Genomic DNA, 18,615 nt, shown 5'->3' on the forward strand with positions numbered 1-18,615 from the left:
CACACTCCCCACTGGGGATGTGCCTGCAACCAAGGTACATGCCCTTGACTGGAATCGAACCTGGGACCCTTCAGTCCCCAGGCCGACGCTCTATCTACTGAGCCAAACTGGTCAGGGCAAGACGGCACTAACTTTGACACTGATGCTGTAATGTGACTTTTCACCCCCCCTACCTATTAGCGTTAGTTCTTTTGCTCTCAGTATAAATGTCTATCCCTGACTACGGAAGACACACACCTATTGTTCTAATTTCCAAATCCCTTCCGGCACCAAACACACCTCGTGATGCGTCCCCGGGACGCGTGGTTGTGTGTCTGAGGGGCTGGTGATTACCTGAACCAGAGCGTGAATCTTCAGGCCAGATTCTCTGATGCAGCTGTAATATTTTTCCATCCGATCGTGCTGATCCTCCACAGAAAGCAGGCTCTCCCTTTTCCCATCCTTTCTCTTAAATATTGGAGACGCCCATGTTTTCATGATGCTCTGAATCTCTTCCACGTTGTCTTTGGTTTTCTGAATTCTTTTCTCAAGGTCATGAATGCTACTGGTGATTTGAATGACATAATCCCAAATGCCTGTTCCCCAGAAGAAATAGAATTAACTGAAATAGCTGACAGTGGCATAGCTAAAGGTCTAGCTGCTGTGAAAGACAAGGATCCAATAAATACTCATGGGTTTTAAAAGACTTTTCTGCACAGGTTACGTCTTCGCAAGCAGCCTTTTTCTTCCTAGTTGTATTAAAGAGCTAACTCTTACCAAAACCCTGATTATGGAGGGAAAGAAACAAAAGCTGGTGCATTTTTCTGGGGCACTCCAGTGCAACTTGGCGACTTTACATAGACTAATGAATCTTATTTTTTAAGCACTTTCCCTGAATTAAATGTTGAAAATGTCATTCCCTCTTGTATATGGAATAAAGCTCTGGCTTGTGTAATATGACCTTCCAAGACCTCCAGGAGTTGACTTGACCTTCTTTTCAAACTTTCACTCTTTTGAGGACCCTAATGCAAATCCATCTTCCTTCTCGGTGGTTTGCCACACTTTATGTTTAACTCTCTGATGGCTTCTTATCATAGCTTGTCTTGTATAATTTATGTTGTACATATGTCTGTTATCCTCACTAACTGTGAGCTTTTTGGGTAGGGCCATTCCCACATACTTCATATTTTACATTCTCTCCACAGGCCACCCCCTCTCCCCCAGAGTACCCCACATATGTTAATCCATCGATAAAAGTGTATTGCATTGAACTGGAGGGTACAAGAGAAGTCAATGCATAATTCCCTTATAAGACACATACTGCCCAGTTAAGAAAATTAAGTAACAATGATAATACAGGAAGAACCTTCACTCATGAAGTGCCCCGTATGTGCGGGAGACTGTGGGAGATCTCATTCATTCTCTGAGCCTGACCCGTGTGTGGCAGCACATTTTTCTAAATATACTAGTCACATCCAAAGAGAAGAAAGAATACCAACCCTCCTTGCCTTCGCTACCTCGGACATGTGTCTGAGAAGACAGACTTGTGTTCAAACGCAACCCACATTACCAGGTAATTGTTTGAGTGTCCACAACGTTTACTGGGATCTGGACTCTCCCACTTCGCCCCAGACTCTGGGTGGTGCGTTACCTTCACTTTTCCAGTTCAGAGCCTCCTCCGCAGCTCGCAGGTGGAGATCGATGTTCCGCAGCTCTGCTGCCACTAATGGGAATTCCACCTCCAGCAGTGTTTTCATAACCTTGTTGTACCAATTTGCCATCAGCTCCAGGTTGGCCACAAGCTGCCGATAGAACTCCCTGGAGGAGAACATGGCTGCTGCGGTCTCCGGGATGTGCTGCAGCTGCCAGGGCTGAAGGTAGCTCATCTCTTTCAGCACAGACACCAGCTGGGGGAGAGAATCCACATAGATGGCTGTGGTTCAGTGGCAGCGAAGAGCAGCAATATGCGGCAGAGATGGGAAAACCCCAGGGGACCAGAGGTCTTCTGGTCCCTCTCAACCCCTGCTCCTGCCTGTTCCCTAAATATGGGTTCAGAGAAGGGAAGTGAGTACTGGGCAGAAGGAAGAGGACTCAGAAAGCAGCAGGTTAACCAAATCTGTGAATCACCGAGAGCGAGAGGAAAACCTGAGAGAGGAGACCTCAGTGATAGCAGGAGAGGTCCGCCGTGATGCGTGAGGGCAGTTGGCTGATGACATGATAGGCTCATGCTGACTGAGCCAGGTCCCATGGCTGTGCTGGTATGGGGGAGACTGATCACCCGGTCTGGGCCACCCCGTGCATGAGAAGCCTCGGCTTTAGACTTCTGGTATTCTCTCCAAATGAGGTCAGACACATGGTCATAGCTAGACACTGACGGGGCTGAGAGGAGGTGCCCACTGTATAACTTCAGTGGCTACATACAGTCATTTGAAATAGCCCGATGGGCTGGCTTGTCTTTGTGTCTTCATATACGAGGAGGTCAGGGGATGGGAGTCACCACCTCTGACCTTCTACGGGGCACTGAGCTTAGTAGCAACTGCAGGAGTGGGAAGCCAAGCAGATGTGGGTCAATGAAAAACACAGAGGCCGCTGGCAGCGTTTCTAAGAGCACTGCTCATCATTCCTTATTTATCACCTTTATCTCTGAACTTACAAGGACTAATGTGTATAGATGTATGACAAAACATACCAGGCCATAGATTCCCCCTCCACTCCCCACCCCCAGCTCACATAAAGACACCTGGGCCCCCACCTCTCCTTCAGCGGCTCTGGGCCAGCCCTTCGTTGTCACCCAGCCAACCCTGCTCAGGGTTAAGACGAATGCTCACAAGTAGGCAGGGAAATGACTCCAGTCTCCTGGTTTATTTTGCTCAAGGTAGATAGTAAAAATTTAAATGTAAGAAATGAAAACATGCCCAGCTGGTGTGGCTCAGTGGTTGGGCATCAACCCATGAACTAGGAGGTCACCAGTTTGATTCCCAGTCTGGGTGCACTACCGGGTTGTGGGCTCGATCCCCAGTAGGGGATGTGCAGGAGTCAGTGGATCAATGATTCTCTCTCATCTTTGATGTTTCTTTCTCTCCCTCTCCTCCTCTCTCTCTAAAATCAATTAAAAATTTTTTAAATAAAAATTAAAAGAAAATGTGGGCCCTGGTCAGTTTGGCTCAGTGGAGAGTGTCGGCCTGTGAAGCAAAGGGTCCTGGGTTCAATTCTGGTCAAGGGAACGTACTTCAGTTGCAGGCTCCTCCTGGCCTGGGCCCTGGTCAGGGCGTGTGCAGGAGGCAACCAATCGATGTGTTTCTCTCGCATTGATGTTTCTCTCACATCGATGTTTCTCTCTGTCTTTTCCCTCTCTCTTCCACTCTCTGTAAAAATCAATGGAAAAATATCCTCGGGTAAGGATTAAAAAAAATAATAATAAAATAAAATAATAAAAAAAGTTTTTAACAAAAAAGAAATGTGGGGAGATAATATATATATACATACATATATAGAGGTAGAGAAGGCCATTCCAAACACACAATCATAAAAGATAAAATTTATATGCATAAAATATCAGATACATAATAAAATGTCATACTTCACCTGGTAAAAATATTTGCAGCAGGTTTTTAAAATATCTGACAAACATTTCCAAAATATTCTAACAAATTCACAGGTAAAGAGGGCACTTCCACTCAAAAGTGGGCAAAGGACACGAACAAGCAATTTATAGAAGGAATGTAGACAGCCAATGAACAGGTGAACAAAGTTAAAGCAATGTGGAGATTTTGTATTTTTTCTAGTTCATTAAGTTGAAAGAAATGGATATCTTGCTGGCAGGAGAATGACTGAAGAACAAATTGACAATATATGTGAAAAGTCTCATAATGTAAGCACCTTTTAGCCCAGCAATTTTATTTCTAGGCATTTATTCCAAAGAAATAATCCCAGATAGATGCAATAATAACGGCAGATACTTATTGTAGCATTATTCATGCCATGTTTTATTCCATTATAAGATGTCAATGATGGTAATATTCACTATTGCTATATTTACAACTAAGAAGGAAAGAAAAAAGGTAGTTTTTTACATTACAAATGCATGCCATTTTCAAAGATATAAAGTAAAAGTGCATCCTAAAATCTATGAAATACATATTGACACAACTAGGAAATAATTGAAATGTCCAAGAATCGGGCATTTAAATAATTTAAATAAATTTTCTACATACATACATACAATTTTCCCCATAAAATTCTTAGCCTGGCCCCAGTGGGGCAAAGCTCTGCTCATGTGCTTCTGGACTGATATACATGTGACTTCATTCCTAACAGCTCAGCTGTTGCCACGCAGCTGGACAGTGGGGATCAAGGATGTTAGCTCTTCTCTGACTTGTGTTTGTAGTTGTTTCCCCTTGACTCACATTATAATTTAGGGATTTATCTCCTCTCCCCTTTTCTTCTCTCACTTCTTTCTTCCACTTCCTTTCCCTTCTATCACCTACAACATCAAAAAGCACCTACTATGTGTTGCATACTGGGGCAGATAAGAAAGAGTCCTTGTTCTCGGAATCTAGTGAGGAGGGGTGATCCAGCCTCAATACTGTTTTATACCGAGGACATAATTACCACAATCTCTAGACTCTGGCCTCATTGGTAATCCAGAAACTCATCTCTTTGGGCATTTAATATCCAATACTGCTGACAGACAATGCTGATAAAATTACTCAAATGACAGACTTACCAAAGTGAAAAAAAATGGATCCTCTAACTTCCTTTATTGACTTTTAGCTCAGTCAGAATTGATAGTCTACTTAACCTTCAGCGTTCTCAAAAGACAGCAATATGCTCAGTTTTGGCTCTCTCTACACTGCATTCCTGGAGAACGTGCCATCCAGACAGAAGTGGTGACTGCTTTCGCTCAGTGTGGCCGTATTTTTTGTTTTTACTTTTTTAGCTGAACGATGCACCTCCTGACCTGGGCTAAGCTGTGGTCATGTCCTCTCCAGCATTACGCTTTCCAGGGCTGCCACAGCCCACACTGGTCTGCACCCTCTGACCGTCTGCGGCAGGGCTTCTCAACCTTGGCACTATTATTCTGGACAAACTCTCTTGGTGGTGGGTACCATCTGGGCATTGTAGAGAGCTCAGCAGCATCTCTGGTATCTACCCACTCGGTGCTATTGGCGCCTAGCCCATGTTTGACAACAAAAATGTCCCCGGGGGAAATTGCCTCAGTGGAGAGTCACTAATCCAGAGTCTTATTTCCAGAGCGACTCCTTTGAGATTGATCACACACTATCCCATAAGGACAGATTTTTGCACGGTGGCGTTCCAGCTCCCAACTAGCCTGTGGGTTCCTTGAGAGCAGGAACCAGGACTCACGCTTGTTTGGCCTCCCAGTGTTCAGTCAACAGCCTTCATGTGTGGCAGGCATTCACGGTGGGCCCGGTCAGCTGTCTGGCACTAAATGGTCAGTAATGCTATTATCCTATCTGCCCAAAGATGGGTAGCAATCTCTGTTTAAGCACCTTCTGAAATTTCAGATAGTGCATATCTATAATATAATTAAACTTTTTGATTAGTTAATCTTAAGTGTAATTGTCATTCTAACTTTATATGTAAAGTCAGGTATATAATAATGCTATCATATGAAAAGCTAAAAAATATATTTTGTGATATTTCCTGCTGTGCAAAATCAAAGCAAATATATTGGCTAACCCTGGAGAGAAATGTGAGCCCTGGACAACTTAAAACACTACACCACAGGACTTATCCCCAAAAGAAATCCCGGATGCAGATTCTTTGGAGCAGCTTTTTCATATTCATATGAAAACCCTGTTTGCCTTTGAAATCAGCAAAATTAAGCCAAACTCTTCAGAAACCCAGTAAGAAATTCCTGTGACCGACTTACCTGTGGGTTAAAGTTGACGGTAATCTGCTTAGTCGCTGGGTCTCGTGTCAGAAGTGGCCGGGAGAGGTTGTACTGTGACTGTTTCGACACCGTCTGGCACCAGTCCTCATACAGTCTTGCCTCGTACCTGTGAGGATGGGGAACAGCGGGCACCTGAAAGCACCCTCCCAGCATCCCCATGCCTGGCAATGAGTAACTGAAGGTATAGATAAGTGCCTTCATATAGTAACATACATAACACATATATAGTATGTACAGTCTATCTCTCTCTCTATCTCATGAACTAAAGATACTAGTAAAATACCTGAATATATTCTTCCCTGCCCCGCCCTCTCCCCCCCCCCCCCCCCCAATCCTCACCCAAGGATATGTTTTTACTGATTTTTGGAGAGAGAGGGAGAGAAAGAGAAACATGATTGGTTGCTTCCCACATGTGCATTGACCGGGAATCAAACCTGCAACCTTTTGGTATACAGGACCATGCTCCAGCCATCTGAGCCACGGGGCCAGGGCTGCATACATTCTTAAGTCAAAGTCATTGACTCAGCCAGGCATGGAAGCTACTGCAAGTAACCCCTTACTTCTAAAGATGGCACAGCTCAAATCAGAGGAGAGTAGCAAGAGACGCTCCAGGGGGTCCTTCTAGGCGGTAAGGGAAGTCGTGATCAGTCTCGATAAATGTTGGAAGAAGCTATTGGGTAGGATTTGCTCTCATAGGAACCTTCACGTCACTTGCAGACATCTGTCATTCAGTCATTACACATTGGCGGAGCATCTACCATGTGCTGGGCTTGGGCAAACAGAGAATACAGCAAGGCAATCCCGGAGAGATGTACAGGGCTCAGGCCTCTGACGACAGGGGTGGGGAGGGAGGTAAGGAGATGCTGGAAGGTTTCAGGGATCGGGGGCTGAAGTGAGGCTTGACTGAATCTCAGAGAACAAGGAGAGGTTAGACCAGCGGTTCTCAACCTGTGGGTCACGATCCCTTTGGTGGTCAAATGACCCTTTCACAGGGGTCACCTAAGACCATCCTGCATATCAGATATTTACATTACAATTCATAATAGTAGCAACATTACAGTTATGAAGTAACAACGAAAATAATTTTATGGTTGGGTCACAACATGAGGAACTGTATTTAAAGGGCCAGAAGGTTGAGAACCACTGGGTTAGACAGTGAAAGAGGGATGAGTGCTCCGGGCAAAGACAACAGCAAGGCCAAAGGGTGGAGGTGAGAAACAGCCTACTGTGTGCTGGGAGCACCTGAGACTAAGAGGGCAAAGGTGGAGGCTAGAGAGGAAAGCAAAGGCCAGGGAGGGTTTTCCTGTTGTGGTCATGAGATGATGAGAAGCACCGAAAGGCTTTGCATATGGGGTATGTAGTGACAATATCGGATTTGGTAACAGTGTGGGCAGTACGGGCACTAGACCCAGCACCCCAAAAAATTCTTACTGCAGCTTTAAAGCAGGAACAACTGGGAACCCATGTAAATTTCATTCTTATGTTTTCTCTATAAAAAGTTACAGGAAACATTTTTTTAAATTTCTGCTTAGTAGGCAGCCACTGCGATTTTCCGTGACACTGCACTCGGGGTGCCGTGAGGGGTGGCCCACTTCCGGCTCTGCGAGGTCTCGCTCCCACTACAGTGCACCGGAACGGTGTCTGTCTCTAGGCTGGACTGCGTTCCCCAGGGCCCTGTGTGTGTAACCAAGAGCACTGAGCTCACAGATAATGTGGGGACAACCTAAAACACAGAGCAACACGAGGAGCGGGCACGGGGCCCTGTGGGGCCATGCAAGCTGCAGGGCAATGCAACCCCAGGCGCTGCTCACTTTTCCAGCAACGACAGCACATCTTCATACTTTTGTACCATCCGCTTTCCTTCGGCAGATTCCATGCAACTGCCCATAAGAAGAGAAGAAAGTGGCATCGAATTAGAAGTCAGAATAATGATCTGATTAACAAACTGCAGCCTATAAAGAAGAGATTGAGCAGCTTCCCGGGCTGGTTTCCAAATGCCCCAAAGGCGCCTGCCTCCTTCTTCCTGAACATTCCCCATCGGCCACTAGAGGGCGCATGCACTTCCTGCAATGCAGGCAGCCCCACAGGTGAAGGTGGCAGAACCTCTCCCACCCGGCTGCACCAACCCTTCCCCCCAGCCCAGCCAGGCATGCACAGGTACATCAGGTCCTCAGACACCTGAATAAGAGGGAAATCGAGACATGAAAAAAAATTCTAGGTGCCATAGTTTTCATATGTAAGAAAAAGCTATATATGACATTACACATAACAAAAACTATATAACAATGTTTACATATTTGCATAACAATGTTTATACACACACACATAGACATTGTTTTATGTGTATATATTTTCCTTCTCTGAAATCCATCTAGGACATGTTCTGAGAAGTCCTGCCACTCATTGACACGTTTACACGAAGTTCCCACCCACTTCTCATGCCCCTATATGTGCACACACAATGAACACACATGCACCACACGTGCCATATACACACTCGCCCACCTGCACCGACATGCTCAGGGGCTCCCACAGGAATGATGACCACAGAGGAGCGTGAGCAGAGTCCGGCGCCCACACCGCCACCCGCACCTGCTCCTGTCTGACACTTTGCAACAGAAAATGAGAGCCAGGCCCTGGGAAAATTGGCGAAATATCTATAATTTTCAGGAACCTTTACACTGTGCTGAAGGGTCTGTTTTTGTTTGTTCTGCTAGCAAAATAAGGTAGCTTATTGCAAAGATTCCTTAACACCGTTTGCTCTTTAAGCCAACACAGGTTTCTCACCGATGCCCTGGCTCTCAGTGTGAGCCCCGCTGCAGAGGAAGCCCTGGCTTTCCAGCGCTCAGTCCCTCCATGCGAGCACGCAGGTGGCTCCAAGAGGAGAAGGGAAAGGGCCTCAAACCAGGCGGCTCTCGCCCAGCCCTCCCCTCCCGAGCTGTGGGACTTCCACAGGTCTCATAACCCCATCTCATTTCATGCCTGGGAAAGGAAGAGGCTGGAAGAGAGAAAGACAGCAATGCAGGGAAAGTAGAAGGAAGACTGTGGTGTGGATGGATTGACTCCATAAAAGAAGCCACAGGCTGAATCTGTAGGGCAACTGAACACAAAACATTGCAGACATCACTGTCACTCATTCATGGGGTCTCCAGCCATCAGAGTAGGCAACTCAAGGGCCTGGGCACAGGGAGGAGAGAGTCTGGGCACGTGGAGGAGAGAGTTTGGGGCACGTGGAGGAGAGAGACTGGGGCACACAGAGGAGAGACTCTGGGCACACGGAGGAGAGAGACTGGGGCACACGGAGGAGAGAGTCTGGGGCACACGGAGGAGAGAGACTGGGGCACACGGAGGAGAGAGACTGGGGCACACGGAGGAGAGAGTTTGGAGCATGTGGAGGAGAGAGACTGGGGAACGTGGAGGAGAGAGTCTGGGGCACAGGAGGAGAGAGTCTGGGGCACACAGAGGGGAGAGTCCCCACGCTGGAGCCCGCCGCAGTCCCCTGGAAGGTTTGAGATGTCACAGGAGTAGGTGCTGTGAAACTCCCTGTAGATTCGGTTTCATTTCATGGTGAGGAATAAAAAACATCCTATCTAATAATAGACAAACATGGTAATTAAATGTACCTTCGCTACCATCACCATTAGCTGATCGGCACAATATGCAAATTAACCACCAACAAAGATGGTGGCTAATTTGCATACTGCAGGCAGGGCGGGACACCAGGAACCGCCATCCAGGCCCCTGTGTGCAATCCCAGGAGATGCCGGAAAGCCAGGCCACAGACTAGGTGGCTCCCCGGGACCCAGGAGCCGCCTTGCCTGCCACCCATGATCATAATCGTGATCGTGATTGTGGTGATTGTGATCGTGATCATGATCGGAAAGCCGGGCCGAAGGCAAGGTGCCCCCCTGGGACCCAGGAGCCTGTTGGGGAGGTCTGCAGGCAAAGCAGCGATCAAGCTATGAGGGCGAGGGTGAGGGGGCAGAAGGAGCTACAGGAGCAGCTCTGGCCGGAGACTGAAGACTCTGGCTGGAGCAAGGAGCAAAGACTGAAGGCTCCAGCCGCAGCGAAGACTGTGTCCAGAGCAAAGATGGAAGGCGGTGGCCAGAGTGAAGGTCTGGGTCCCAGGTGCCAGAGGAAAACTGGTGCTGGCAGCCAGGGGAAAGGCCTATTGCACAAATCTTTGTGAAATGGGTCTCTAGTTTGTAATAACCAATAAATATATATTACAGGGCACAGTGCAGTTTTGAATTCATTTTTAAAACAAGTGGAACTTTCCATGGGATTATTGAGGGCAGTGGGTTGCCATTCAGATCCCCTCTCGGGACCAGGCACTCCCATGGCCCCTCCCACCCCTCAACCTCCCTCTGGCTGGGAGTTTTGGCTGTTGGTGAGGCAAGGCTGCCTCACTCTGTGGGAACACCCTCAGCTAAGGGAGCCACCTCCCGGACAGCCCATGCCCATCACGTAGCTCATGTGGGGGCACAAAGTCCTATAACCTGCAGGGCCAGAGTCCCCCCCAGAGGATCTGCTGAGGCCTCCTTGCAACTATACCCCTGCTCAATTTTCCCTCTGCCCATCCCCCTGCCCTGCACAAGTAAATCCTGCACATGCATGTCAGCAACTGCTCCAGGGAACAGGACCTGTGACAGTCCCACAGTCTACAGTCCTAGCAGCAGCCTTCTCCATTCATTCATCTTCTCCCTCCCACTTGGGGGGTGTGTTTGAGAAGATGGGGGCTCAGCTTGCTCTGGGCCAGACCTGCCATGGCTGAGGGGTTCCTGGGAAGTGCTCTGGGCTGGGAGTTCGGAGGCCCGGACTTCCAGGTCTCCCCCAGCTCCTAGTTCTGCAGGCATCTCCTCACTCCAGCTATCCATCAGCAACATAAAGAGCCCAGGCCAGGGCAGAGGCCACATGGGTGTGACCCACAAGGCAGACCTGACCCCTGGCACGCGTGCTTGCTCTGTGAGGAGTGTGAGAGAAATCGGACTGCCTGCTAATTTTGAAGTTGGCTGCTTCACATGAAAACCTTGGTTTGCAGCTTCTCTAGAGCAGGCGGGAGATTCCCCATGTGTCCTGCCTTTCTGCTTGGCTGTGCTGGGCATGGGGAGGCCCCTTAGGCGCCATCCTGGGTGCTTGACATCATGTTCTTTCCTCTGAAAGCAGTTAGTCTTTTCACATGTTCCCCAGTTTTAGTCTAAGGTATATATAGCGACTTACATGCACTGTGAAATGACTACTGCAATTAGTTTAGTAAACATCCATCATCTCATATAAATGCAAAAAAGGGAAGGATTGGTGTTTTCTTTGTGATGAGAACTTTTAGGATCTGCCCACTTAAGAGCCTTCAAGTGCACCATGCAGCACCGTTAGCTATGGCACCAAGCTACGCATCAGCCTGAGGCTGCTTCCTCTTACAGCCAGAAGTCTCTCCCTTTGGAAAACCTGCACCCATCCCCTACCCTCCACTCATGCCTCTGATGGCCAGATAATCACAAATGTCATCTCTTTTTCTTAAGCTCTGTTTCCAGATTCTACATATCAGTGAGATCATCAGTATTTGTCTTTCTCTGGCTGACTTATTTCACTTAGCACAATGCCCTCCAGCTCCATCCATGTTGCAAATGGCAGGCTCTCCTTCTTCCTTATCTACACTAATAAAAGAGAAAAATGGTAATTGGCGTACGACGATACCCTTTTCATTGGCTAATCAGGGCTATATGCAAATTAACTGCCAACTAAGATTGGCAGTTAACTGCCAACAAGATGGTGGTTAATTTGCATATGTAGGCACAATGCAGGGAGGCGAAAGGGAAAGCAGGAAGAAGCCCCCTGCCACTGACAGTGATCAGAAACCCAGGGGGGAGCTAAGAGCTAGGAGGCAGGGCAAAGGCGCCCCTGGGGCCGCCTTTGCCCTGCCCCCCAGCCATGATCAGAGAATCAGGTGCCTTTTCCGCCCTGGCCAGTGATAGCAGGAAGTAGGGGTGGAGCCAGCAATGGGAGCTGGGCACGGTCGAAGCTGGCAGTCCCAGGAGCTAGGGGTCCCTTGCCTGGGCCTAAAGCGAAGCCCACGATCGCGGGGCCACTGCAGCTGTGGGTCCCCGCTGCCCGGGCCGGATGCCTCAGCCAGAGGCTTCCTGCAGGGGCAGGGGCGGAGCCCGCACGATCGCGGTGCCCCCCGCTGCCACTGCAGGTCCCTGCTGCCCGGGCCGGACGCCTAGGCCAGAGGCGTCCGGCCTGGGCAAAGGGCCGATCCTGCGATTGGAGGGTGATGGGGGTCAACGCCTGAGAGCTCCCAGTATGTGAGAGGGGGCAGGCTGGACTGAGGGACACTCCTCCCACCCCCACACCCAGTGCACGAATTTCATGCACCGGGCCCTTAGTGACTGAATAATATTCTATTATTTTGCTTATGCCACATTTTGTTTATCCATTCATCCACCAATGAACCCTTAGGTTGTTTCCATGTCTTGGCTCTTGTAAAGAATGCTGCAGTGAACATGGGGGCACAGACATCTTTTCGACATGATGGTTTCATTTCCTGTGGGTATATGCCCAGAAGTGGGATTGATAGTTCTATTCTTAATTTCTTGAGGAACCTCCATACGGTTTTCCATGGTGGCTGCACCAATTCGCAATTCCACCAACAGAGCTCAAGACAGTTCCTTTTCTCCACATCCTCACCAACACTTGTTATTTCCTATCTTTTTGATGACAGCCATCCTAACAGGTGTGGGGTGATCTCTCCTGGTTCTGATTTGCATTTCCCTGATGATTAATGATGTTGAGACCTTTCCATGTCTGGCCACCTGGGCGAGATGGTCTCTAAGGCCATTTATAGCTCAAAAAACCTGTGATGTTGGTGCCCAGATTTCAGTTCCTTTGTTCCTGTTGTGTTTGCCAAGTGCTTTTCATATGTCCAATCTTCAGAAAGAGGGGTCAGAGGAAAACTGCCCTTCCCTAGGATCCTGAACACGGTATCGCCAACAGCTCTTCTCTCACTCCCAGCAGCTCACATGCCTCTAATTAGCTAGCTCGGCTTCCAGAATCAGCTGCGAGGCAGGCCAGTGTTTCCATATCTGGTCACCGCAGAATCACCAGGGAGCTCGCAGAGGAAGCAGATCTACAGGCACCACCCGGCCCCAAGATTCAGACCAGTCGGTGAGGGGTGAGGTGGGAGCCTGCATTTTAACAAGCACCGGGGCGTTCTGACAGATGAGGTCCTCACACCACACTTCATTCTCTTCCAGCGGCCTCAGTAGCCAAGAGACATGCGTCAGAGGGAGACACGTGGGCGCACTCCACAGAGCTCCAAATCCCTGACTAACTTTCCTCCAGAAATGAATCTCCTGGAGCAAAAGGAGCCAGCCTCTTGTCCATCCAGCCTCATTTAACACCAGGGGTCCCAGAAGTCAGCTCAAATGTATCCATCTTGTTACTGTTTGGCCACTATCTGGTTGTTATGGACTGAATGTGTGTATTCCCTCCCCCATATTCATATTTTGAAGCCGAATTCCCCAATGTAATGGTATTAGGAGGTGGGACTTTTAGGTGATTAGGTCACAAGTGTGGAGCCTCTATGAATGGGGTTAGTGCCCTCTTAAGAAGACTCCACGAAGCTTCCTTGCTCCTTCTGCCATGTGAGGATGCAGCGAGAAGACGGCTGTCTATGAACCAAAGAGAGGGCTCTTACTAGACACCAAATCTGCCAGCACCGTGATCTTGGACTTCCCAGGCTCCAGAACTGTGAGGAGTTAATTTCTAATGTTGATAAGCCATCTAATCTATAGCATCCTTTTATAGCAGCCCAAATAGACTAAGACACTGGTCAGATGCTGAACATGGAAAGAAACACGGATAATCTTCATGCCTTGCATAAGTGAGACGCATTAATGCAACAGTCAAAATCCAGAGCAGGAGCAGAGGCCTAAAACAAACCCCCATCCAGGAGGAAGGTACTCACGGGTGTGTGATGCGCCCGAAGTTGGCGAAGGGACCCTGGATGCGCTGCCTCAGCTCCTGGGCCCAGCGGAGACCCCCAGCCACCGAGGGCATGTTCTTGTGCACCGGGGAGAAGCCTGGAGACACAGCACAGCCAGAATGAGTGAGGCCTACTCCCAGCCCCTCTGCCCAGGAACACCCTGCCAGCTAGTCCACATGCTGAAGTCACCCTGTGCTCACGGGAGATGGGAGTTACTGGAGGCCACTGTGCTTGCTTAAGGAGTAAGAGTGGCCTTGGGAAGAGCATGGGACAGGGTCAGAAGACAGGGGTCACTCCCAGCTCTGCCACTCACTGGCTTTCTAACTTCACATCAGTGACTTTCAACCTGGCTACCCATCTGCATCATGTGGCTACCCATCTGCATCATGTGAGGGTCTTTAAAAAGACTGACACCTGGTTCTGCATTCAATTGGTTTGGGTGGGGCCCCGTCATTTGTATTTTGTGAGAGCTCTCCAGAGGATTCTAACTGTACAGTCAGGGTTGAGGAACTCTGCCTTAACAGACAATTGAATCTCTCTGGGCTGCAGTTTTTCCCTCGGTAAAATGGCTTATGTGCGAATTCAATAAGGTTATGACTGAGCCAGGCCATGCGGATGACGAAGTGCTTGACCAGGATTAGCAGAGCCTGACACCCTTACTTTACTCCATGCAGTGTGTCAGTTTGCTAATCTGAGTTGCTGAGATTTCAGTCATGAGATTTTGTTTTTAAAAAATTAGTGTCCTCAACCAAAGGACTTATATGCATGCATATTAGAATAAACAATGGACAGACACTGGGATGGTGGGGGCTTGTCCGGCTGGGAAGGGATAGGGAGAGGGGATCAATTGGGGGGAAAGGAGACATATGTAAAACTTTAGACAATAAAAAAAAATAGATCCAGAGACAAATGGTAGGGGTGGGGGAGGGGGTGGCATTAGAGAGCAACCAAAGGACTTGTATACATGCATATTAGCATAACCAATGGACACAGACACCGGGACGGTGGGGGCTTGCCCGGGGTGGGAATGACTGGCGGGGGGGATCAACTGGGGAAAAAGGAAACATATGTAAAACTTTAGACAATAAAAAACAAAATCAGCAAAAAAAAATTAGTGTCCAGCTTTCTTAGTAAAATGGGAAGATCTGGCAAATACCAGCCTCCACATCTACACAGCAGCTGGAGCTGAGTGGTGGTGTCTTCCTTTCATCGTCATGAGCTCCACCACTTCCCCGTCTCATGCGAGCGCAGACCTATGGTCCACAGCATTCTAGACACCACCAGTGGCCCTCACCCTGACACAGTCCTCTCCTCGTTCAGTGTGGGTGGGAACTGCAAGTAGGATAAAATATCACTCCTGTGATGCGATGTTTCATGGCAACAGGGAGCAGATCCTGGGTGGGCTGACTTACTCAGGCGAGCCACACACAGAAGCAGAGTTTTCTCTGGTTGGTGGCAGAGGGGGATATGGGAGCTGAAGGGTGAGGAGGAGTCAGTGTGCTGGATGATGGAGGCAGCCTCTAGCCTTCCCGCATGGCAGGATAGGGCGTGCCCCCAGTGACAGCCGACAAGGAAATAGAGACCTCAGGCAGATAGTCAGTCACCAGGTACTGGATCCTACCAACAAAAATGAGCTCAGAAGCGGATTCCCCCACCACCCCCGAGCCTCCAGATGAGAAGTCAGCCCAGCCGACACTTCGATTTCACCCTCATCATACTCTGAGTGGGAAACTGAGGCAATCAGGCTGGGCTGCTGGCCTACAGAACTCTGAGCTAAAAGATGGGCGCTGGCAGGCCTCTGAGGCTGCGCTAATTTGTTACGCAGCAAGAGAAAACGAGTGTGGCCTCCTAAGGTATTTGAGATTTCAAATTCTGTATGTGACTGGATGTCATGAGGATGGCCCACATGAAGGTGAGGCCAGCAGGTCTTCGGGGAATGACTTCCTAAGTGGACACAATTCTAAATGACCTCAGTATGAAACCTGTTTATAGACATGCTGGTCTTGCCACTCCATTACTTAAAACCCATGGAAAATTTCCTATTGCCTGAACATGGGGTTCCAGATTCCTTAGGGTGGCACGCAGAGGCCTTCACAGTCTGGCCCCAGACTCTGTTTGCCCACAGGAAGGTCCACCTGGTACCTAGCAATACTCTCCTCTCGTTTCTCTGGAGACCCTTGCTTCTTCTTGCTTCCCCTCTCTCACCTTTTATGGCTCAAAGCCCTCTTCTCCACAAACTCCCCCCCCCCCGGATATCCCAGCCACCGTGTATCTTGTTTTGTTACAGTTCTTTATAACTCGAGTCAGGGACTACTTATATTCTGCTAGGAAACTGTTCCTACCTGGTGTGTCCCTTGAAGAACCAGGCCATGGCCATGTACACTACGAAGTGCTTGACCAGAGTTAGCAAAGATTGGACATTCTTACTTTACTTACTCTTGGTATTAATTACTTTACTCCTTACCCTGGCTTCCCTCTGCATCTCGTGCCCAAACATGTGTCTAGCATATAGCAAAGACTCGAGATATGTTTGTGAAGTTGAATTGAACTTGTGTTTGACTTTCAAACAGGTAAGACAGGGCATCTAAGAATTGCAATAAAAACGGAGACATCACACTGTGGTTGGTACCGCCCATGTCAGGCTCCTGCTGGTTCCTTCCTCCAGGAGTATGGTTGCTATGGCATTGGAAGGATCAGGAAAGGAAAATAAAAGTCTACCGTGGAATTGAGACATGTTGAAGATTAATCACTGTGGCAACATTGACCAGGGGTCAACCCAGCTATTCGGCTAAGGTCTCAGCTGCCCACAGGCTGTCAAGACTTCACTGCTCTGAGCCACCTTGACCACCTCAGCCCCGGATACAGGGAAATGCACAGCTCAGTGGACTCTACAATCAGCCAAATGCTCTGGATTATCTACAAGCTGTCCTTGCTTTTATTGGAGAATGACAGAGTTCCATAGTAGACATTCAACAAATACAAGAGGATTGAGTTTCACCCCTCCCAGCAGTAGAGCTCCCCCATCCAAATCCCCTGGCAACCAGCCTACCAAGTTCTGCCTCCTCCTGGACACGCTGACTGTAGATCGTCCTCACTGTATCCAATTCTTTGTTAAACATCTGGAGGAGCACCAGGTACTTATCAGATGCATCTCGTGCTACCAGTGGTCTTTCGAGGAGGCTGCCTGCTATGTCTAGCAGCTGCAGGGGAGATGGAGAAAGAGGAGGAGCAAGTCACAGATTCAATATTTCCAAGGTTACATAAGTCTTCTTTCCTGGCCTTTCTTTCATATGCCTAGTAATGTAAGAAGGTCAAACAATTGTTATTATGCTACTGGATCAATAGTTATTAGTAGGTGGATATTCACAGACTGCCTTCTAACGGAGAAGGATTCCTGTCTGCTAAGTTATCTATTGGACCCTCGTGGGATGTAAGAATCTGGATAAAGGGTAAAATAAAGAGAAAACTTAAATTTGTCAGAAAGGTTAAGCTGATCTATATTAAAAAGACTATTAAAAAAAAAGACCTAGCCGAAACCAGTTTGGTTCAGTGGATAGAGCATCAGCCTGCGGACTGAAAGGTCCCAGGTTCGATTCCGGTCAAGGGCATGTACCTGGGTTGCGGGCACATCCCCAGTAAGAGATGTGCAGGAGGCAGCTGATCGATGTTTCTCTCTCATTGATGTTTCTAACTTTCTATCTTCCTTCCTCTCTGTAAAAAATCAATAAAATATATTAAAAAAAAAAAAGACCTAGCCCTGGCCAGTGTGCTCAATGGTTGGAGCATCAGCCCCCCTGCACACCAAAGGGTTGCCAGTTTGATTCCCGGATCTGTTGGGGAGCATGCAGGAGGCAACCAACTGATGTGTGTCTCTCTCACATCGATGTTTCTTTCTCTCTCTCTCCCCCTCTCCCTTCCACTCTCTCTAAAAAAATCAATGGAAAAATGGGTGAGGATTAACAAAAAATAATAATAAAAATTTTAAAAGACCTAAAACAGAGGAGGGTGAAGATAGAGAGGAAAAGAAGCAGCTAAGTAGGCTAGGTGTTGAGAATTTGGAAGGCTAAAATGTGAGAGGAGCAAGAAAAAATTCTCAGGGAGACTAATTTCTGGAATCAGTTCAAATGCTTGAAGAGAGAAATCCTATTCGTTTTTCTATGTGAGTTGTGGAATGCCAGGTATTTATTAGAGGTTGTACATTTTATAACCTCTAAAATAATATTTATGTAATAGATACATACCTATATGTAAATAGATAGACATAGATACTTAGATTCAATGGCTAATGAGGGCTGGCAATTTGGGTTACCCAATATTCTAGAATAGCATGGATTCTAGTCTATGCTTGGACATTTTCAGTGACTGGAAACTTAACCACTTCTTAAGGAAGTCCATTCCGTCTTTAAATAGTTTTGACAGAAATCTCTTTCCTTTATTGAGCCAAAATCAGCCTCCTTGTCATTTCCACTGATGAATTCTGGTTCTAATCCTTAAGGCCTTACAGATATGGCCTCTTCATAGTTTACAGATCTGTCATGTCTTTATGTCTCACAACTCAGAATTCTCAGCTGTGCAGCCATTTAGCTACTCATCATCCTAAACCTTCTCCGTATTCTTGTACCAGCTAATCTTGGCGATACAGGGCAAGGGCACATATCTTCTTATTCTAGTTACTGTACTTGAATGCTGTAACCAATTACGGTAAGTGGTTTGCCTCGGCTCAAACCACCCTGACAGC

At 47.9% G+C, this 18,615-nt stretch overlaps 1 protein-coding gene across 1 annotated transcript in view; it reads right to left on the reverse strand.

Moving 5' to 3' along the window:
* DNAH9 (dynein axonemal heavy chain 9) overlaps window positions 1-18,615 on the reverse strand; it is a 343,788-nt gene that overhangs the window by 296,315 nt on the left and 28,858 nt on the right. The window contains exons 9-14 of the mRNA XM_059668596.1: window positions 16,927-17,077; window positions 13,860-13,974; window positions 7,708-7,776; window positions 5,876-6,002; window positions 1,631-1,886; window positions 334-575 (exon numbers count right to left, since the gene is read on the reverse strand). Coding sequence (XP_059524579.1) covers window positions 334-575; window positions 1,631-1,886; window positions 5,876-6,002; window positions 7,708-7,776; window positions 13,860-13,974; window positions 16,927-17,077 — 960 coding nt within the window. The remainder of the gene's footprint in view (window positions 1-333; window positions 576-1,630; window positions 1,887-5,875; window positions 6,003-7,707; window positions 7,777-13,859; window positions 13,975-16,926; window positions 17,078-18,615) is intronic.

Source organism: Myotis daubentonii, chromosome 16 (genome assembly GCF_963259705.1).
Source record: "Myotis daubentonii chromosome 16, mMyoDau2.1, whole genome shotgun sequence".
Taxonomy (NCBI): domain Eukaryota; kingdom Metazoa; phylum Chordata; class Mammalia; order Chiroptera; family Vespertilionidae; genus Myotis; species Myotis daubentonii.